Source organism: Cajanus cajan, chromosome 4 (assembly GCF_000230855.2).
Source record: "Cajanus cajan strain Asha chromosome 4, NIPB_CcT2T_4, whole genome shotgun sequence".
NCBI classification, from domain to species: domain Eukaryota; kingdom Viridiplantae; phylum Streptophyta; class Magnoliopsida; order Fabales; family Fabaceae; genus Cajanus; species Cajanus cajan.
Window position 1 is genome coordinate 2,328,320 of NC_138520.1, and position 22,943 is coordinate 2,351,262.

The following is a 22,943-nucleotide window of genomic DNA, read 5'->3' on the forward strand; positions in this document are numbered from 1 at the left end:
TCTCATAAATAGATTTAGGCTGCGCTAACTTGACCACTAGGGTTAGCCTAGTAGTTAGGTGAGGAGGGGTTAAAGTAATTAGAAGCATGAGGACCTAGGTTTAATCTTCATTGTGACCATCTTTGTAATCTTTCTTATCTTTACAAAAAAAAAAGGTTGCGCTAACTTGGTCCAAACGAATCCTTATGTAGTATCAATGACATTATTGTGTATGAATTACAATTTTACTCAAATCATATAGGTACTGCAAAAAATATTTGTAATTGGTAAATACCAACACAATGAGAATGGGTTCATGGATAAAGTATAACTTAAAAATTGGTATAAATGTAAGTATTATTTTTTTTCATCGAAATTATAGTAATGGTATTAGATTTTGAACTTAATACACTATTTATTTTAATTTATCCTTCACTATTGAGTCGACTATGGTGATATGATACAATATAACTACTTAATAGGTCTCTACATTTAATACAACTCAACGATTTAGCAACGAAAAACATAACAATCATCTAACCTAGGATCTTCATGTAAGTAGTACATGGATATTCATGCAACATTATATATGTATAAGAGTAAATAATTGAAAACATAAAAATCCCTTAGTGGGATTACAACATAATCGTGTAGACATACCTACAAATATCAAACTACAAAATATAAAAGTCCTAAGTTGTCGATCAAGTAACAACTAGTTATTTAAGAACAACCTCCATCAAAATAAGTCATTACCAACATGACACAACATCATGCTCGTCTTCTGACCTAATCCTATCATACTTCCATAATAATATGATCATTGCAATTTAACAACATGAAAAAATAAGGATAAGCTTGTATGCAAAGAAAACAACATAATGTATAGAAGTCATATACTAGCCATATAAGTGTCTTCATAACATGAACACAACTTCACAACTTGTTGTGTCTAAAATGCACTTAAAGGCAATCATACCTTATCGTAGTAGTAAAATAATGGACAAAGTCCAGATATCGAACCCAGAGAGTCGGATTCAAACAATTACCAACTTATTCTTGATTTTTAAACAATTTGAAGAAATAGAAATTGAATTGAAGGGAATAGTGATTAAGAACAAATATTAGAAAAATTGTTGTTGAAATTCAGAGATAAAAGTTCAAGAGTTACGACTTATTGGTCTCGATCCCTAAAAATAAAATTCATAAATTAATAAGTAATGTTATCCATTTTACTTATGAAATTGTTAACAACCCTATAGTTCCAAAAAGTTAACGGTCTTCATCTTAAGAAAAATCCAAATTGATTATAAGAGTTTTATTATAAAAACAAAGTAGATGCGCGTAGAAACAAATTAAATAATTAATCTAATTAGTAATTAAGAAAACAACTTGATCATGTCAATTTTTAGAATTCAAATATTTTAGGTTTTAGTTAATTAAAAGAGTTTGATCATGCACTTCTAATGAACTAAGATAATAAATACTTTTCTAAAATAATTCAAAAATTAACAAACAATTCATGAACTCATCATTGGGAGTTCACAAGGAACAATTACATCACAATCCTATAATAAGAGAACTAGCCACACATTCTGCTAAAACCCAATAAACAAAAGAAAAGAATTAATCGTGATAAGAAAAATCCTTCTCCGAAGGTTTGGCCTTTAGTCTTTTACAGAATTTCAATAACAAATAATAGAGAAAAGAAATTATAAGAGAAACTAAAACTAAAAATGAGTGAAAACTAGACAAAAAATGGATAAAAAAACAATGTGTCTATACATCTCTATTTATAGTCAAAAAATCAGGGACAAATTTCTAAGCACGATCGTGCTTATGACATTCTCTAGTGTAGAATAGAGGGAGCACGAGCATGCTTAGTTAGCTAAGCACGACTATGCATATTAGTAAGAATGGTTGTGCTTCACAACACATGGAGGGAGACACCAACAACGTGCTTTATTGGTCAACCATAGTCATGTTTGTTGGTAAGCACGATCGTGCTTCTTGACATCAACGTGTTTCTACTTGATCTACTATTTAATTGCACACATTTCACTTAAATTTGACATTTTCCTTTTTCCGCACACTTAATGAAAAAAAAGAGAGTAAATTATTGCCAAAGAAATAATAATAACTTAAGACAAAACATCAATGAATAATATCCTAAAATGTAGCACTTTGATGGTTTAACACAACTCCATAACTTTGCTACACAACATTCAACAATACATATAATTTTCAACAAATTTACCACTTTGCAACATAGCAGCACATTATATAGCTTATCAACATATTTGTACAACATCTTAACAACATAATAGCTTTATGCATTGTCATATATTTCAACTAAAAAATTTCTTACAACACAGGTGAGCCTTAAGGTCAAACCTATCATTTGTAGGCCATACAACACAACATTTGGATATGAATCCATTTTCAACACAACATTGATTTCTCAAACTTTGCCACCTAAATTAAGAAAGTCAAGTATCACTGTCAAGAATAGAACAACAGGTGCAGGTCTATCACGACACTAGTATGCATCAACTAAGTATATATGTAATTAAATTGTCAACTACCCTCCAAATGCTATGCATTTTTTTAATAATCAATTAAGGATTTTACCCATCAACTTCATACCTTATTCGATTTGGTCACTTATAAATTGATATGACTTGACCTTGCCCCATATGATATGAACTAAGAACTTAAAAGAGAAACAACACTCCACTTCAAGGGCCAACTATCTCATGAAAGGTTTTTTAACATTGGGTCCTTAGAGTACCACAACGCATATTCACACAGTGAGATATTTCAACTTTAAAAAAACAACACTCTCTCCTCTAGTTCTAAGTTTACAACACAGCTTAACTACATGCATCATGCACATCACAACACAATTCAGCTCAACACAACACCTCAAAATATTCAACACAACTTACATAACACTTGGAATATATCCAATTTTAACTTAAATAACTTAACATACTTTTATTTTCATCTTTCTACAGCATGACTCATAAATCATAGCAACATAATACAACATATCTTTATAATAGATCAACTTTCAACTTCAACATAGAGATTTAAAACTTAAAACAAAAGAATCCAAGGAAAATAGAATCCTTGTTGGGTGATTTAAGCTCTCCGGAACTCCTCGCTAAGTGACATTACTCTCGCTTAGTGAAGAAAGCTCTTTGTGACTTTCATCGTTGGGCGTGCTTTTGGCTCATCGAGCAACCAAACTCCTTTAGAGCTTGTCGTTGGGTGGCTAAGAGTTCGCTAAGTGATTAGAAACCCCATGTGGGTCTTTTTGTTGGGAAACTATATGTAATTAGGTGATTAGGATCTTTTATTGGTCCTTTCGTTGGGCGTGATATGTCTTATTGGACATGTTTAGCCATATAATCATTTCCTTGTTGGGTGGCACTTCTATCGCTGAGCAAGACTATGATTCTGAGCAGTTGTTCTTTAGCTCAAGAATGCGCATTGGGTACCATAAACTCTCATTGGGCGAGAATAGGGTTCTCACCCACAAAAATCTAACTTCTCACTTAGAATCCTTTCCACATACTTCATAAATCATGCATGCAACTCAAAATTCATCATTTACTTGCGTCATACAACTTATAAATTGAAAGATTTATATCATGCAATAATAGTACAACTCGAGATCATCAATTCTTTTTCCAAACACCAAGAAAACCAACACCAAGATTCAATCTTTCAAATTTAACATCAATGTTATCCATAACATGATCATTACAGCAAAATCAACATATACAACACAAGAAGATTAAACTACAAGTTTCCCTCACTTCAATCCTCCAAAAACAATGAAAGAGAAAAAGAATGATGAAGAATGAAACTCAGCGAAAACTCATCATACAACAACTTTGATATCTGATTTTTAGCTCCTGTTGTAACGCCTAATTCTAATACCCAAATTATACAATATAAAATTATAATATTTTCGCAATTATATCATTAACAATATCTATATATTTATTTAATAAAAATAAAAGTAAAGAAAAGAATATCTTGTGAATTTAATACATAACATATCGTTCTAAAATATTTAGAATAACGTATTATTTTACACATTATTCATTTTCCTTACTCTATTAATACAATATATATATTCATAACGGAAAGAAAATTACAATTAAAATAATATGATTGACAAGTAAAGTTATAACAGATCCATCAAATAGCCTCCGTATTCCAATTTCCTTCCATGTAGGACAGCAGTAACAATAACAGCAAAATGATCTGGAATCTCAAGTTGATCCATCTATTTATAATATATTTAATTAAAAAAAAAACAAAGAAAAGAAAAGAGTAAGAACAATATCCAATAAATACAATAATTCGAACGAATAAACATAATTATTTATGTATAAAATTTTAACATATATATATATATATAAATATATATTTATACAGATTAAATATTAGATTTTCTTGATACAATAAAATTTGAATTATACTTGTAGTGACTAGTCAGGATAAATGAGCATCATTATAATACCAACCAAAAGATATTCCACCTCCATTTCTTACTCATTTAAATCCCCAAGGTTAAACCTCCAGCTACAAATAATTCAAACTTTATCGTCTATGGCCATAGAGTATTAATTATCTTTAAAATGAGTAAAAGACATTTTAACAAATTATATTAATCATAAAAAATTACTCAAAATAGATTTAAGAATAATCATAGAATAAGTAATAGTAATTAAAGGTTAAACAAATATATGAGGTTAGAAACACCCCACTAAATAATAACGTAAATAAATAAACATAATAATTAAAAGTTAAATAGTTAGATGAGGTTAGGAACACCTCACTGAATAAATATAACAATAACATAGTAATTAAAAGTTAAGTAGTTAGATGAGGTTAGGAACACCTCACTGAATAAATATAATAATAACATAAATAAACATTGTAATTAAAAGTTAAGTAGTTAAATGAGGTTAAGAACACCTCACTGAATAAATATATAAATATAGTGCAGTTAGAAACACCTTACTGAATAAATATATAAATATAGTGAAGTTAGGAACACCTCACTGAATAAATATATAAATATAGTGAGGTTAGAAACACCTCACTGAATAAATATATAAATATAGTGAGGTTAGAAACACCTCACTGAATAAATATATAAATATAGTGAGGTTAGGGGCACCCCACTAAATAAATATAATCAAATAAATGCATAAATAATTACACATAATAGTATATAAAATTTTAAAAAGATAAGGTTCTCCTCCCCCTTACCTAGATAAACAAGAGTTACAACTTGAGCAGAACCTCCTCTTTTGGATTCTCTCTCTCCCTCTATCTTTCTCTCTAAATTTCCACTTCGATTGTATCATTTTTTTCAAAACCTCCGTCTCTTATTTATAACAATTCTTAAGTTACTATTCATAATATTATATAATATAATTTAATATTAATATAATTATTTGAAAACTTACGTAAGGGCTTACGTATTTCCTTCGAATGATTGGCATTCTAATCATATATACTTTTTATTAAAATATTATTATATTTACTATTCATTAAAATAATAATATATTTACTATTCATAAATACATAAATACGTATATGTGAATAGTAAAATACGTATATGTAAATAGTAAAATACGTAAATAAAAATATGATAAACCTTCTAATAATCTCAATAAATATTTAAAATCAAAATAACTTGTTTTATTTAATAAAATTTGGGATATTACACCTGTGCTTTGAATCTCAACTTAGCTAGTACCATAACTTTGCTTTAGGGAAGGATTAGAACACTTCTATGAAGTTAAAAAGAGAGGAAGGTCTCTTTCGGGTCTAAAGTTTATCTCTCTAAAAACTTCTCTATTAAACCTTGAAAAATGAATTTTTGAATTTTAAATTATCAAAAAAACTTTATATACATTCCTTTGTTTTAGGTCAACTTTGATCTTAACACAAAACAACTTTAAAAATAACTCTTAAATTTTTTTTATCCTTTAAAATTTAAAATATTAAAACATCACATCAACATAAATCAATTAAATATTAAAATTTAAAATAAAACATAGAACTTACAACACAACGTTACAATACCACATCTAACAATGCCTTATATGTATAAACTTTCAAGATCTTTATTTTTTTAAAAAAATAAAAACATTACAAGAACTACAAACAAAAATAAGGGTTCAATTTATATGAATTTTTAGTAAATTACAATAAAAATAGAAATTCATCACGCATATGTAACATATTAATGAGCAAGACGATGCGATGAAATAAACAAATTTTATTAGACGTTGTGTAAAAAAGTTCTGCACCAACGTTATATACAAATAAAAATATAAATATGATTCATCCAAAAAATAAAAATATTTTAATTTTTTTTTTCGAAATTCACTCAATACTTCTAAAATAATATTGAAATACTTGTGGTTATTGCAGTCATTGATTGTAATTTTTAAAAATTAAAATTATTCAACATTTTATTTGATATTATTCACATTAAAGGTTCACTACAACAAAATTCATTTTTACCGACAATTATTTACCGGCAATAAATTAATTGCCTTTGTTTTATTATTTAATAAAAGTATTAGTGACTAATATATAATTGTCACTAAAAATATATTTATATCACACCAAAATTTATTATTAGCGACAATTATTTTAAGAAAAACTTTAGTCCCACATCGACTAGAAATAAGATAACTAAAGAGTATATAAATAAATAATAACTCTCATCTTACAAGTTTGTTATATAGGATTGTGTTAGACCTATAACTTATTATTCTAAATTAGTATGATATATATATATATATATATATATATATATATATATATATATAAGGTAATTATATATATATAATTAGAAGACAACCTTCATCTTAAAGTCCCACATCAACTAGAAATAAGGTAATTAAAAAGAATATATAAGTAGAAAGATAATTCTCATCTTACAAGTCCCACATCAACTAGAGATAAAGTAATTATTTATTTTTACTCATCTTACAAGTCCCACATCGACTAGAAAGTAAAAAATGTTATAAAAAGAAATACACTTTTTTCCACCATTACAAAGGTTTTTACCAGCATTTTGAATAATTGCCGCTAAATGTTTTAGCGACATTGCATACAATGGCTAATGTAGAAATGCCGGTAAAAGATTTTGTAACAATTTTTATTGCCACTAAAAGTCATATTAAATGCTACTAAAAGTATATTTTATTGTAGTGGTTATTAAATAAATTGGTCTTTCTATATTGATAACAAAGAGAAATGCTTGTCAATGTGAACTGATAGCAGTGGTAAATAATTTGAATCAAACTTTTACTTTTTTATGAGTAAGAGTTTGAATTTATTTAATATTATTTGGGTGGGTAACCCTTTTTAAAGAAATTCCCTAATGTTTATGACTAGTTGAGAAGTCTCCAACCATACATTATTTTAATTAGTTAAATTTATTTAAAAGTCTAGCATTTTATTTAATTAATGACTTTCCACTAAATTAGTAGTTTTTATAAATTATAGCATTGAAAATAAATGTTAGAAAATGTGTACCACTCTTCGTAGTAAAATGTTAGACTTCTTTTTAAATAAGTTTCAAAAGCAATTATGAAAGAAATAAATGTACTTAATTGAGCTTCATAACTACACATGTTACAAACAGTTGGATGATTCAGAAGTTTTAATGTGTTGTGATCATATGAAAACATTTATACTTATAGGATTAAATGCTTTGTCTTTGATTTCAATGTCATTGTGGTCAGATAGCTTCTTCATCACACATTACCATTGACAAATTAAAATTATCAAAAATAAGATTATATGTTTAAAAATATAAAAAAAATATTAAAATGATTTATCTTGCTTTTTATAATTATCAAAAATGAAAATGTTAAATAAAATATAAATAAATAATACATATTTAATAATATATAGTAATTAATTATAATTTGAAAAATGTTATTATTATATTAATCATTATTTAAATTAGTGAAAATGAAGTACTCCGTGTTTTGTCATAGAAAAATAAATAAAAATAATGAAATTAAAAATGTGTGTGATTAATTTCAAAATAATAAGGTAGTTAAACAAATTATTTAAAGGATAAAAATGTAGTTCAATAAATTAGTTAAAGAATAAAAGAATAACAAATAGACAGAAAAATAAGATACCTTTTTTTTTATTAATATTATATTATAGATACTATAAAAATATTTAATAATATTATATATTTTTATGAAATTTTTTCTAATTTTTATAAAGTAAATAAGTACATCGATTCATTATATTGTTTGAACATATCCTTATTTTACGTATTTTTATTTATAACAATTTTTATATATAAGAGAGAGGGGGAGAGGGAAAGAAAGAATTTAAGTTATGAGAATTTTTTTTTATATGAGGATAAAAATTTTAATTTTAACCTTAAATTAAATTAAAATACTTAAATTTAAATATTATGGATAAAATTATCATGTATTATTACTATTGTAGTTATTTTGATCTATATATATACATGTGAATAAATTTAAGTTAAATAATTTTAAAAAAAATATGTAAAAGAAAAACTTAAAACATAAGTAGAGGCATGTTTAGCAAATAAAAATAAAATAAAATTAACAACGCGATCTCACCTTTAATAATTACCAACAAATAAGAAAATATTAAAAAATTTGGCTAATATATATTTATTTCTATATTTTTTTATTTGTACTAACATTAGAACATAAAATCCCACTTATACTTTCTCAACTTTCTTATGCTTAAGTCAATTTTGGAGGTTCAATATTAACAATCATCTTCTTAAAAATAAATGTTTCTAAGCATTTTCATCCAGGAAAAATCTCTAAAAAATTTTTTACACAACCCATCATGTTTAATGTATAGGAGTAAAAATAAATTTAATAATATATAATAAATACATATATTTTTGAATATGATAGGTTAATATAGTGGTTAAATACTATGCGCACACATCATAAGAACGATTTATCTAGCAAAGAACATGTATTTAATTTATGTTTTGTGTAAAAACTTGTTAAATTTGTAACGATTCAACATGTTACTATACTTAATATAGCATAATTGCTATACAAAAAAAAAGTATAAACTAATCAACTATATTAAGGTTCTCATGTAACAATCACCTAGATATTCATGCAACAAATATATGTATAGGGTGTATGATACATAAAATAGTTCCTATCAATTTAGCTTGAAAACATAAGGTCCCTTAAAGGGTTACATATAATCCATATACATATATACAATATATATTAAGTATACAAAATTGTAAACAAAATGACCTTGTCGTTGGTCAATGTCTCTATACAACAAATACTACATCAGAACAATATATACAAAAATGGTCATCTCTAGCATGATCATCCACCCATAAGCTAGTCATTTAAGCTAATTTTACTCTACTCTCATACTAAGTATGATCATTGCAACCCAACTATCGGGAAAAAAAGGGTAAGCTTATGAAATGATTAATATACCATGTAGTGAAATTACACTATATATACAACATAAACAATTTTGACAACATCAAGCAGCTCATGCCATGATATCACTTTACCATCATCATTCACAACATACAACAAATAATACAACTTACATCATAAATTGCATTCTCAACATGCATAACTTGTAATACATCTCATACAACTTCCAACAATTAATGCATTGTCACGCACATCAACTTATCAAGATTTCTTATAATAAAGGTGAGCAGTCTAAGTGACTTAACCTTATTGAACCACCACTACTTAACTTATTGCAACCAGATCAAGCATCAAAAACTTTAGGCTGCTTTGAGAACTTGGTAAACAACTTAAGATGATTTCTCAAGTTTTTCCACCTAACTTAGGAAAGTCTTGTACTATTGCTAGGATGAAACAACTTGGGTGTGAAACTACTATGACCTTAGCATGCATATCTAAGCCTCATATGAAATTAGCTCGCTAACTACCCTCTAAAAACTACGCACTATTCCTACAATCAGTTAAGGATTTAAGCCATTGACTTCATACCTTATTTAATTAGTCACTTTATACACTTATGACTCGACGTGACCCCATATTGTTTTCACATATAACCTAATGGATATAACTTAAAAAAAAACTTCATATTCATGAGCCAACTTACTCACTAAAAGGTTTTCAACTCTGGACTCTCAGGCCACTACAACTTATATCCACACAACGGGATATTTTAATTTTTAAAACAATTTTATTTTCTTCCAATTTTTATGTATCTCAACTTAAAAACATGTATCTCATCACTACATGTTTATACAACTCAACATCTTTAATCAACCAACAACTTTCAACTTAGTCAACTCTAATTCATAAGCAACTTACTACTAAAACAACTTAAAACATCATTATAAATAATCATAAATCATGTAAGCAATCAATATACTAAATTCATTCTCAACACTTAGCCAAATAACAACAAGTTTCTCATCCATCAATCCACCCTAGGCACCATTCTCCTAGTGCCTGATGTCATCAAGGCAAAGAGCCTCTAGCTCGTCCATGCCTGACACCAAACCACTTGCCCTCAGCATGGATGAGGCAAATAACCCTTGTGTCAATCTCGCTTGACATAGCTAGACCTACGTCTAACTTCATCTAGGTAGAGAGCCTCTACGTGATTCACGCTCGACACCACAAAATTGATGCACGACGTTGTCTAGGTAGAGAGTCTCTATTTTGATCACGCTTGACACCACTTATCTTAGGGTCTGACATCACCAAGTTAGAGAGCTTTATGAGTAATCATGCCTGATGCCTCTCATTCCACGCTTGATGAGACCAAGTTAGAGGACTTCTTATTGTCCCACGCCCAATGCTACCAATCCTATGTCTGGCATCTTTAGGGCAAATGACCCCTAATCAAGTCACATTTGACACTATAAAGGCATGCCCAATGTGATGAAGGATTTTGCACTTAGTTGAATTTCATTTTGGCTCAAAACCCATGAATAACTCAAAGAAACCAACATGCAATCCAATTTCCAACATGTATACATTCTATATAACACATTTCTAATACAATCATCAAAACCAAAATCACCAACTCTTCCAAAGGCACCTTCAATAACAACATCATCATCTCATGATTTCAAACAATCTAACTACAAATGATGATTCTAGATAACAAACAACAATTCTAATTCAACAACTTTCAATCAAAAACTTTTCTTACCTCAAATTGCCTAAAAACGAAAAGAGAAGAAGAAAAAAAAGAAAGACTCGAACTCTTTACATGGCTTTTGACCTCAAATTCTCGACTTCTAAGCTTCAAATTTAACAATCTATTATTGCTACTTAGTTGAGGGAAGGATCTTACAAGGTTCCAAAAGAAGCAAATTTTTTCTTTGACTCCAAAGCTTATTTCTCTAGTTTCAATATAACTTTTCTTAAGATATGAATTTACGAGATTCACATCTTAAGAAAAACCTTAAATATTCTTTCTTAAATTTGGTTAACTTAACCTTAATTAAAATTGTCTCTGTAACAACTTAACTCTCAAGGATCTCTTATCCTTAAAACTTTAAAACGACAACATTTACAACAATTCAATAATTAATCAGTCAACATATATTATACAATTAATCCATAAAACTTAAAATTACACAGTGTTCCAAAGTCAATGATAGTTACAATACCATAAATTAGATTAGTTTAGTGAATTGAAGGTATCCATGACAAGAAAAAGAGATATAGTAAATATGTTTTCGAAATAATAATTTCTATGTTAAAAATTATTTAATAATGTCATTATTTTCTTAAAAATATTATATATTTTGAATTTTTAGTTATATATGTATATTTACGATTTCAAAACGTTATTTTGTAATATAGTAATTAAATAGAAAATCTATTTATTAGGCACGTTATTAAATAATTTTCACCACTGAATTATTTTATCACGTTTATGGTGATATAATTCTTTAGTTTTTAAAAACTTAAAATGAATAAGTTTGAAAAGTCAGTTTTCTGAAGGAAAAACAGTTTGAAAAATCAATTAATGACAGTGTTAATTGTTAATTATCATTTTAAAGGATTACTGTAAAAAATATTTAAATATATTATGTATTATCTATACTTAATAAAGAGATTACCTCATTTTGTGTTCAAAATTTATTACTTTTTTTACTTTTTTTTTACTCTAAATAACTTTTTTTAAAAAAATTATTATTTTCCTTTTTTTTCTCACAAAAATGCGGAGTGTCTTTTTGTTTTTTTATTAGTATATTATTATTGATATTAACGATTATAAAAAAATCAAATATAAACAATATATTAGGTATTTAATTTTTTAATGATTATATTAATAAATATTTTTAAATTACATTAAAAGTAATTCAATAATTCTTTATATTATTAAATATTTTATGATATATATCTATTATATGTTGTATTTTGAATATAGTATTTTTTTCATAAATGTTGACATTATTTTGTATATCAATATTCTTTGCAAATAATTGATTTTTTGATTTTGCAATACATATATGTATAATTATTAAATGTATTTAAAAGTCAAATTTATCAAAATATTAAAATATAATATATTATTGGTTAAAATTATATTTTTAGTATTTTATCTTATTTTTCAAGATTCATTTTAGTTATTTATCTTTTAGAATATTTATTTTAGTCTTTTATTTTTAAAATTTAGATCGATTTGACTCTTTTAAAATAAAGATTATTTTCAATTTTGAAACACAATCTTTAATCTTTTTGATTAATTCAAAACTTAAAACTTATCTTATGAGATTCAATAATATGGAAAACATAATTAAAATTCAAATAAACAAATTTCATAAGCATGCTGAAAGTCACATAAACATTAGTTCAAAAAGTAATTGAAAACTCAAAAAATTAATTTTATATTATTTTCTAATTGTTTGTGAGATATATTTTTTATCATGATTATAACTTTATTGGATTTGAATGTTAATTGAATTTTATAATTTTCATGTAGGTGAATATTCTTTGCAAATGATTCAGTTTTGATTTTATAATAAATATATATAAAATTATTAAATGTATTTAAAAGTCAAATTTTCTAAAAAAAATGTTAAAATATAATATATTATAGGCTACATTATATTTTTAGTTCTTTATCTTATTTTTTAAGGTTCATTTTGGTCATTTATATTTTAAAATATTTATTTTAATCTTTTATCCCTTAAATTTAGATCAATTTGACTATTTTAAAACAAAGATTATTTTCAATTTTGAGACACGATCTTTAATCATATATTGATTAATTTAAGACTTAAAACTTGTCTTACGAGATTTAATTATAAGAAAATGATTGAATACAACTAAAATTCAAATAAATTAAAAAAATTCATAAACATGTTAAAAATTGCATAAACATGAGTTCAAAATACAATTAAAATTTTTAAAAAAAATTAATTTTATATTATTTTTTAATTATTTATGATATATATTTTTCACGTGATTTTCCATTGACATTCTAATTCAATCAAAATTGTGTCACAAAACTGTAGATGTTTTTATAAAAAGATCAAATTGATTCAAATATAGAAATAAAAGATTAAAAATATAATTTAACTTTATATTATATATAATTAAATACTAAAAATAATTTGATAAATTCTTAATTGATAGTACATAATTTTTTTTTTCATTTATATAAATTAAATTTGATAGTAATTTTTTTTAAAAAAACCAATTGAATTAAAAGTTAAAATTCTTATTATTATCACTTTGGGTTGTACAATATTACATGGATATTTATTATGCAATTAAAATTTATAATAAATTATATATAAAAAATATTATATTTGAATATATAAATTACATTTAAAATTTATATAAATAAATATTTTAAAATATATTATATTTTAAATTTTGATAAATAACTTATATTGTGATACAATTTTTTTTATTTATTAATAATTTATTTTAAGATATTAATATTTAATTTATGAATCAACTTTTACATATTAAACAAGGATCAGTATCTTGTGCAAGAATGTTTGAAAGAGTTTTTTTTGACAAGACAGTTTTTATAGATTCTTTTTAATTATTTATTTAATTTAATTTTTTATTCATCATAATTATTTACAAATTAAATATTAATCTTAAAATAATTATCAATAAATAAAAATAATTTTCTGTTACAATTTAATTTATTTATCATAAATTTAAAAGATAATATATATATTTTAAAATATTTATTTCATAAAAAGATTAAATATAATTTATATATTTAAATATAATATTTATTTTTATATATAATTATTATACATTTTAATTATATATGTTAAACATGTTTATATATTTTACAAGCTAAAATATTAATAATTATCATAAATAAAATAAAAATTAAAAATTTTTTAACAAATCTTTTGTCTAATTTTTCAAAAAAATAATTTCAGAAAATATAGTAACTTGTATGTAATATATAAAAAAAATAAATGATGGTGTACAGCAGTACTGTAGTGATGATGAGAAAGAAAAGAGACGGACAGTTGTCAAAAATAAAGGCGGCATTTATCCAGAAACGGCAGTGTATAAACCTTATCGAAACTGAATCTCATTCTTTTATCACATTTTCTTTTGGTACCAAACCTTTTACCTCTTTTCAAAATACTAATTAATTAATGTCATACCAATAATAACCAACCAGCCATAACCCATAAGTAGTAGGGGCACACAAGGAAAATCAATTTCAAACCTATTTAACAATAAATATATTCAAAAATTAAAATCAAAAAACAAATCAATCGTGCCAAGGCTTCGCCTTTGGGGCTTCTTTCCTAAATCCCACCCATAATTCTCACCCCTGCAATATTATTTTTCTTCAAACTCATTGGTAAGTTAAACACATTTATTTATTCTTTTCTTTTCTTGCTACTGCACATTTTATTAATCTTCATTTTTTTCTGCTTTTTAAAAATATTTTTATTCGATTTGCACTACCAATTAAAAATATAATTTCATTTATCAAAAATTGCATATTTACTGTACACTAAAATCTTAATCGAAAATTTTATTCAAGATCTCCGCAAGTAAAATCTGTAATTTCATCCAATTTGTGAAGTTTTTTTTTACTGTTTTGCTGAATTGCAAAATTAGGGTTTGGGTTTTTGTTCTTTATTTTTCCCTCTTTGTTTTGGGCTTCAGATTTTGGGAGGGAAGTAAAAAAAATTCAATCCAAGTGGAAAATTTGAAAAGGAGAGTTTCATTTATGAAGGGAGTATGGTTAATAAATTTTGAAATTTGAATTTGAATGGTAGAAGTACGATTGGATGTAGAAAAAGGAAAGATGATGATTGTATAGTGGCGTGTAGAGAGGGAGGATTTAACTGGTTATGATGTTCATACCATAATAGGATCAGACTAGGGTTTATATTAAGCGCCGTGAAACTGATGATAAAATTCCACTTGTTGTTCTTGTTTATGTGATTCTTCCGACAGTGAAGACGAAACTTGAAACATGTCGGGATCTGACATGGCAAACAGGGAACCGTTCACCGTTGGGATGCACCAACACCAACACCAACACCAACACCAACATCAACACCAACACCAACACCAACCTCAACTCCATCAAAACATGCGTTTGGACTATGCTCCTGACGGGCCTGTTTTCGCCCCTCCTACTGTCAACATTAACGGCACGGAAACCTCTCCAGCAGCGTTGCCTCCGGGCCTGGGCCTGGCCCAGCCCCAGCCTCAGCCCCAGCCCCAGCCCATGGTGGGTAGCAACTCTGAACCGCAAAAGAGAAAGAGGGGCAGGCCCAGGAAATATGGGTCTGAAGGTGCCATGGCCTTGTCCTTGACCCCTAACCGTCCTTCTGGTGCTGCCGCCGTGCCGGTTGGCCAGTCCGGCGGGGCATTTCCGCCTTTGGATTCCGCCTCGGCTGGTTCCGGGAAGCGCAGGGGCAGGCCTCGTGGTTCTGTCAACAAGAAGACTTCAAAGTTTGCTGGTAACTTTGCTTTTTTCCTTTCTCTTTATCATTTTCATTCTTCTTTTTTGCCTATATTGTTTTATAGTGTAAGATTTATTTTTTAATTTTATAAAACATATCCTAGAATGGAGTTCTTTCAGACCGCAACATGTTATCTATTTTGACTTGTTCTCGGTCTGTTTTTTTTTTTCAAGGACATTTCTTAATTTAATTTTTTTTAACCTTTTTGCTTCCCTCACCTACTGTGTGTGTGTTTATGGAGGGATACTTGTTCGTTATATATATTTTTATTTATGTATATGTTTGAACCATAATTTGTGATTTGGGACCTTGAATTTTAAAATGACTCTTTTGCCCGTGTGTCATGTGCTGATGTTTCCATTTCTTTGGTGTATTTTATTTCTGTTTGCCCTGAATATGCAATTTCTTATTTGCTTGCGTCCACTGTTCTATTGGATATCCGCATGTTATATTAATAGCTACTTTCTCGTTTGCGTGTTATATTATTTGCAAAAATGTGATGGCATCCTCTGATGGAAATGGAATCTCTCTGCAGGAGCAGCATCTGATTTTACTCCGCATGTCATTACCGTGAAAGCTGGAGAGGTATCTGCTTAATCTTACAGTCCCCCCCCTGAAATGAATGGAGTATATTATTTTCATAATGAATGACTGCTGTTGTTAAGTTTTGGATAATTGTGTTTTATTTTATTTATATTCCTTTATAATTTCGGATCCATGACTCTTATTAATACACCTATATTTAATTAAAACGGTGATTCGGTTAGCTCTGAATTGATGAATATTATTGTTGTGAAAGTGATATTGTGGTCAATACATTTTTTCAATTGCTTCTTTTTGTCAACTTTATCAAATTTGATTTCTGACTAGGAGCTAATTTAGATAAACTATTTTGCAACTTTTGAAAGACCACATGTATGGGAAGTTAATTAATGGAAGATTTATCTAGAAAATTTTCTTGCTGGTAAAACAGACCCAATGATAATTTGATCTTTAAAAGGTAGAAATGCATTATGTATCTGATGTATATATGGAACAATGTTTCAAACATCACTTTGGGGCGCGGGGTAGATCTCAATTTTGATCTGTTATTAAAATGTCACTACTGGTAACAAGGATGACGGTGAGCTTTGCTTATTGGTTATATTTAAATTCTAAAGTTCATTTGATTCCCTTGTGTAGATTCCTTTTGAGTTTATCTTAGTTTATCACTTTTATCTTTCTTGTTATGACTTTTTCATTAAATTGTACTTGTCTTTTGGGAGAAAAAAGGTGGCAGGGTTTTAAATTGTAGTAATCCCCAAGCATTTCTGGTTTGATTCTCCTGGGACCTAATATTGACTTTTTAAATATATTTTTTGATATTCAGGATTTGTCAGCAAGAATTATGAGAATTTCCCAGAGTAGTCCAAGAAATATTTGCATCTTAACAGCAAATGGATCCATATCTAATGTGACTCTTCGACAACCTGACTCAACTGGTGGAACTGTAACTTACGAGGTTCATAAACGTCTTAGCAACTTTTCTTTTCGCCCCCTTATAATATCCTCATCTTTAAGCCAAAAAAAATATAGCAGCCGTTAGATCTATCATTTGTTTACCATAAATGTTTGTCTATTATCTGTTGCAAATTATCCTGCTGGGGGAACAATTTTAACAAATTATATTCTGTATTCTGTTCTATCAAACTTTTAGTTAAAACATTAAGGTTAACTGTGTTTATTTTCATACCTAGTGAAAAATATAACTTTGATGTTTATTTCATAGCTTTATATGATAAATTTGAGTTAAAAATTTGTCCAAAACCAAATGGGGTTACTCGGGTACGGTTTGCGACTATTCTATATTTACAAGGGATACTCGTGTGCTCCCAGAACATTGATGAGAAAAGTTTATGATGTCACAATAAATTAAACAAGTTGCGTTGCATGGCCTCAGTTTGTGGTATTTGGTTTTCAGGGACGATTTGAGATCCTATCACTTGGTGGTTCATTGTTTCAAGTTGAAAATGATCAGAGTGGAAGGATGGGGGGACTGAATGTGTCCTTGTCAGGACCAGATGGCCGTGTGTTGGGAGGCGGAGTGGCAGGTCTCTTGATAGCTGCTTCCCCTGTTCAGGTACATTTTCTTTTTTGATCTATCAGTTTTTTTCAGACATTTAAAAGGAGAACAAATGAAGTATCCACAATTCTATATAATCATACTTGCTCATTTGGTAGTGCGTGGTGAACCCTACAATAACATTAAGATATTATAGGGAAATTCTTAGTTTCTTTCTGAATCATTTTTAGGAAGAGTGTGCATATACTTGTTAGTTTGTTTTGTCTATAAATAAATGTGTATATTTTGTAGGTGGTGTTGGCCAGCTTTGTTTCAGATATTCGGAAGCAATCCAAGTCTGCAAAGAGAATGGAAAATGCATCTGCCCCAGCAAAGGCTTCCACAGCAGGCCAAAGCAGCTCACCATCAAGGGGCACTCTCAGTGAGTCTTCTGGTGGAGCTGGGAGTGGTAGCCCGCTAAACCAAAGCACAGGAGCATGCAACAACAACAATATCAACAACAGCATCAATAATAATACCCCAACACAAGGCTTTTCAGGCATGCCCTGGAAGTAAACTTGACTTCTCTCATTGCTTGTTATGATGCTATTACCTGTGTCTCTCTCCTATGCCTTAAGCATTGAGGGGACACTCATGTTACATTAGTTTTGTGTAATATTAGTTGGAGGATGAACATTTCAGGGATGATACAGTTTGTGCTCTCTTAGCTTAATTTAGTTAGATATTGCGAAAGATTTGTCCTTAGTCTATCTATCTGCACTTGGGTGATTCAAGAGGAGCAGACAGGATCGGGATGTGTTCTAGGAACATGTAGGATCTGATCATGAGATGGCGGTGACTTTGTCATCCCATATTGTAATTTGTCGGTCCTTTCAGCTGAAACTTTCTCCTTGCTACCCCAGTTGTTCGGTGGTAATAATACTTTATTTAATCTTTCACCCTATCTTCGTAATCTTGTGATCATTGTTAGCCACATTTTATTAAATGAATGTGGAGGATGGCAGAAATTGTTTATTTTATCCTCCATTCTGTTAAATTATGTTTGGATAAAATTATTAAAACCAGGGGTCGATTGTGTAGCGTTCAAGAAAAGATAATTTTGAAGTTGTGTAAAAAAGTATATAGCTGATGGAAGAACTGCAAAAGTTACATGGTATTTCGAAGCCAGCGTCATCAAGTTTGCATTATGTTCGGATTGGTTTTTTCTACTCGACTCATCTTGGGTCACGCGACAATCGAGAAACAAATTATTTAGTAAACGAGTAGGTTTATATATTTTTTTTTTACTGTTAGAATAAAGTTTTTTTATATTAATAATCAATTATATCTTTTAATTATCATGTTACTATAAATATATTTATTTTTAACAGTGATATAATATAATTAAAAGATATAATTGGTTATCAGTGTAAACAAATTTTACATTGACAGTGTATAGATAATTAATTCATAATTTTTTTTTTTGTAAACATAAGCATTTTCATGTTTGTTTAAACAATAATCATCATACTTATAGTTATTGTGTCATTTTATTTTGGTAATTTTCTAATAAGAAATTTGAAGTTTAATTTCAAACGGTATATATCATTCAACTGAAAAGAAAGATAATTAAAAATAGAAATAGGGAAAAAGAAGTTTGAGCCAAATAATAAAAGAAAGTTTTCCTGCATTTATTTATATACAATAATAAATAAAGATTAACGGTTGAACTCTTACAAGTATATTGACTGTTAAATCATTAAATTGATATAAGTATCAACTTTCAAATCACAAGTACGAATGGGGTCAATCAATGATAATTGATACCGAGTATCAACCAATAAATTCATACTATTTTTGAACAAAGTAAAATCAATTAAAAAGAATATGATTTAAAAATTATTATTAAAAATCAAACAAATGCTGAATGGGTTTCTTGTTATATCTATTATTAACTTATTCTTCTTCTTCTTTTTTTTTTTTTAATTTTTTTTTTGATCTTGCTAACATAAAGTTTATAGGTTAGTTTACTTTAAGTTCATTTGATCCGTCGGGTTAAACAAATCAGCCTAAAATGATGTTTCTATTTATGTCACTTTTATAAAACTTAGCATAATCATATTTAAAAACTGACCCTATCAATTTAGCTCTAGTAAAAAGTGATTCTTTTTTAGAGGTTTTATATTTATTTTGGTTGCTAGGGATTTTATATAATTTACAAATTAGGTTTTGTTAGGTAAAAAATATAAAAGATGTATTTTTTAACTTGGAAGTAAAGTTTTAGTTTTTCTTTTCAGCAATTATACAAAGCAATCTCAAATCAAGGGAGCCATTGTGCTTGGTCAAACGGTGGGTTCATTATAATAATCTCTAAATGAGGGTGATCAGTGGTCTTAATTATTTCTATGCTTTTAGTTTTGGAATTGAGTTATACCGAGCACTTACTGTAACTTTATGGACACTTTTACTTCAGATATTTCTAGCAAGCTTTGAAAAGCTGGATTAATGTATCATCTGAAAAAGGGGACAGTGGTTCAAGGGAATAATGAAAAGAGTTAATCAATTTATTATTATATGGAAAAAGTTACATTTTTTCAAAGGTAAAGCTGGAACAGGCATACACTGAAAAATTAAGTAGAAGGAAAGAAAATGAGAAACAACAATGGACTAAGTGATAGGGGGAATGAATCTTATTCCTTCTTAGTGGTATAAGAAGCCATCTTATAGATACCGCAGATACCCTTTGGCTTTCCAATGTTCCTCTCCATTCTTATGTATCCTTTCTCTCCCCACTTAGATCTCCATGAATTTTTCACTATGATATAATTCACTCCTTTTGAACTTTTGTATCCAACAGCTGTCACGCTACATATGGTAATCCAATCAATTTAACAGTGTATTAATTCAAATCATTTCTTTTCCAATAAAAGTTAACCAAAAGGGTCATAATAAGACTTAGTTTATAATTAAGCATACCCCACTATAAAATTGGAAATCTCTGTCTGAAGCCTCTATAGTCACACGGGGGTTGATTTGCAAGTGCCTTCAATAAGCTCTGTTCATTGTTTTGGTTTCTATGTTATTTATTGGATTGAAACTATCTGATAGTGATGTTAAGCTTAACTAATTACCTTTGTTATCTCACAAGGGTCTTCCTCCATAATGTAAGGATAATCTTACTCTTTATGGAGTCCACCATTTTCTACTATAAAGGAGAATGCATATTCCATGAGACCACTATTGCAACCATTATTGTAAGTTCTGTCACAGTCAATCAACTCTTGCTCAGATAATGATGTTAAATTTTCGGTCACAATCTGATTTATTCCCTCAATTGTTGCAATAGTAGAAAATGCCCAGCAACTACCTGCTATAAGATCACCACCATGTCAATACTAATTATAATTAGTATGATAAATTATTACATAGTTTAGGATTATCATGGATTCAGACCTCAGTAACATTAGGTACATCACTTATTACACGATCGAGGATTATTATGATTTCAATAACTAATATGACATTAATTAAGTGCTATTAACTCTTTAGTAAATTTTAAATCTGAGTTATATGTCATAAAGATTAGTTATATATGTGATGATCTAAGACTATATAATAGGTACAAAGCAGGGGTACAGATAATGAGCATAATACTTACCACATGAACCTTGGTTCTTGACTGGGGTAACGACACCTTTCTTTCTCCAATCCTGGCAATTCAACATCTTTATAAGAGAGTTCCTCGGGGGACTCTCTCCTTGTAGAGTAATCAACCTTAACTCCCAGGTACTTTTTCTTAAACTCTTGGTGGCTCAAATCAGCAAACTCATTCAAACCAAGCCATAGTTGCTGACCACCTTGTTTGTCTCATCAATGTGCGTTAAGTTGTCCTTGAAAATCTTGAACCTAAGAAGCTTCTCCTCAATGCTCTCATAAATCTTGCTGTGTTTTGGCATCCAAGACTCAAAGAGCTCAATGAGCTTAGACTTTAAGTCCTCTGATGAATAGCCAACAATGGAGAAATCACGTCCAAAAGCCAAAGGCGCACATAGGAAAAAGGAGCATTCAAGGAAAAGTGCTTTGGAAGAGGAGAAAGCATGGCTATAGTTGTTGAAGTGTGAATGCAAGAGAAGAAGGGAAGGGATGAGGAAGAATGGGAAAGAGAGGAGTATATATAGTTTGTGTTTGAGATGTTTCATTCAAAGTAAAGTATGTTGGGATTGTTATAGCTTTAGTAGTCTTCAAGTATGTTCTTTCAGTGGCTTTACATTAAAACATAATATCACATGCCTTAATCATGTGCCACAAGATAGAATGTATATATATTTCGGTGTTGTAGGAGAACCTTCGTTTCTTTTTGGAAAAAGGAAAAAAAAAAAAAAAAACCCTATCAGAATGATACGAGATTTTTTTAAAATAGGTAAATAGTTGAGAAATTATACAGTATTTTGATAAATTTGAGGGGATTTAGATCACATATGGTTTCATGGTGTTTATTGAGATAATAATTTAGTTGAAAAAAAAACATGTAGTCGTTATGGTTTTTTTTTTTAATTATAAAATACTACTATCAATCAAGCTTGTGAGGAAGGATGTTGAAAATAAGAGTCAAAAAAAGTAATAAGAATAGTGGAGAAAGATTTGAGTATAAAGGGCTTCACTGATTTAAATGATGATCTTTTTGTCATAAAGGAGGTTTATGACTACTGTTTTATTGGTTTGACTAACATGGAAATTCAGGAAGTAAATCTTTCCTTATAGTTTATAGATGTAAATCCAATGTTTGCTTCATTTCTATTGGTCAATTTTAAATTACGTCATTTTATAAAAGTATCATGTGGCTCCCTAAATAATATTGCTGGAACAATTAGAATATTTGATTTTTTCATAACAAAATTGAAAACATTTATC

The 22,943-nt window shown here is 28.2% G+C and overlaps 1 protein-coding gene, 1 long non-coding RNA gene and 1 pseudogene across 3 annotated transcripts; 1 reads left to right on the forward strand and 2 right to left on the reverse strand.

The window, feature by feature from the left end:
* Nucleotides 1–4,033: 4,033 nt before the first annotated feature.
* On the reverse strand, nucleotides 4,034–6,002 carry LOC145957013 (uncharacterized). The gene is made up of 2 exons (XR_014433452.1): nucleotides 5,272–6,002; nucleotides 4,034–4,279 (listed from the first exon to the last, which is right to left on the reverse strand). It is a non-coding gene; the product is annotated as an uncharacterized LOC145957013 (long non-coding RNA).
* Nucleotides 6,003–14,715: 8,713 nt separating this feature from the next.
* LOC109803041 (AT-hook motif nuclear-localized protein 10) lies at nucleotides 14,716–18,996 on the forward strand. The gene is made up of 6 exons (XM_020364498.3): nucleotides 14,716–14,871; nucleotides 15,477–15,988; nucleotides 16,527–16,576; nucleotides 17,361–17,492; nucleotides 17,952–18,110; nucleotides 18,345–18,996. The coding sequence occupies exons 2-6, from the start codon at nucleotides 15,496–15,498 to the stop codon at nucleotides 18,606–18,608; spliced, it is 1,098 nt and encodes a 365-aa protein (XP_020220087.1). The 5' UTR covers nucleotides 14,716–14,871; nucleotides 15,477–15,495; the 3' UTR covers nucleotides 18,609–18,996.
* A 1,579-nt stretch (nucleotides 18,997–20,575) lies between these two features.
* On the reverse strand, nucleotides 20,576–22,296 carry LOC109802777 (cysteine protease XCP2-like; annotated as a pseudogene). The gene is made up of 4 exons (XR_014433593.1): nucleotides 21,691–22,296; nucleotides 21,164–21,399; nucleotides 21,009–21,087; nucleotides 20,576–20,897 (listed from the first exon to the last, which is right to left on the reverse strand). The product of XR_014433593.1 is annotated as a cysteine protease XCP2-like (transcript).
* Nucleotides 22,297–22,943: the final 647 nt, after the last annotated feature.

What these genes read in the sequence shown, in the direction of transcription:
- LOC109803041 (XM_020364498.3), top strand. Translation starts at nt 15,496, where the DNA reads ATGTCGGGATCTGACATGGCAAACAGGGAACCGTTCACCGTTGGGATG. An exon ending in GTGGAACTGTAACTTACGAG is followed by an intron (nt 17,493 to 17,951) that starts GTTCATAAACGT and finishes TTTGGTTTTCAG; the next exon opens with GGACGATTTGAGATCCTATC. An exon ending in TAGCTGCTTCCCCTGTTCAG is followed by an intron (nt 18,111 to 18,344) that starts GTACATTTTCTT and finishes TATATTTTGTAG; the next exon opens with GTGGTGTTGGCCAGCTTTGT.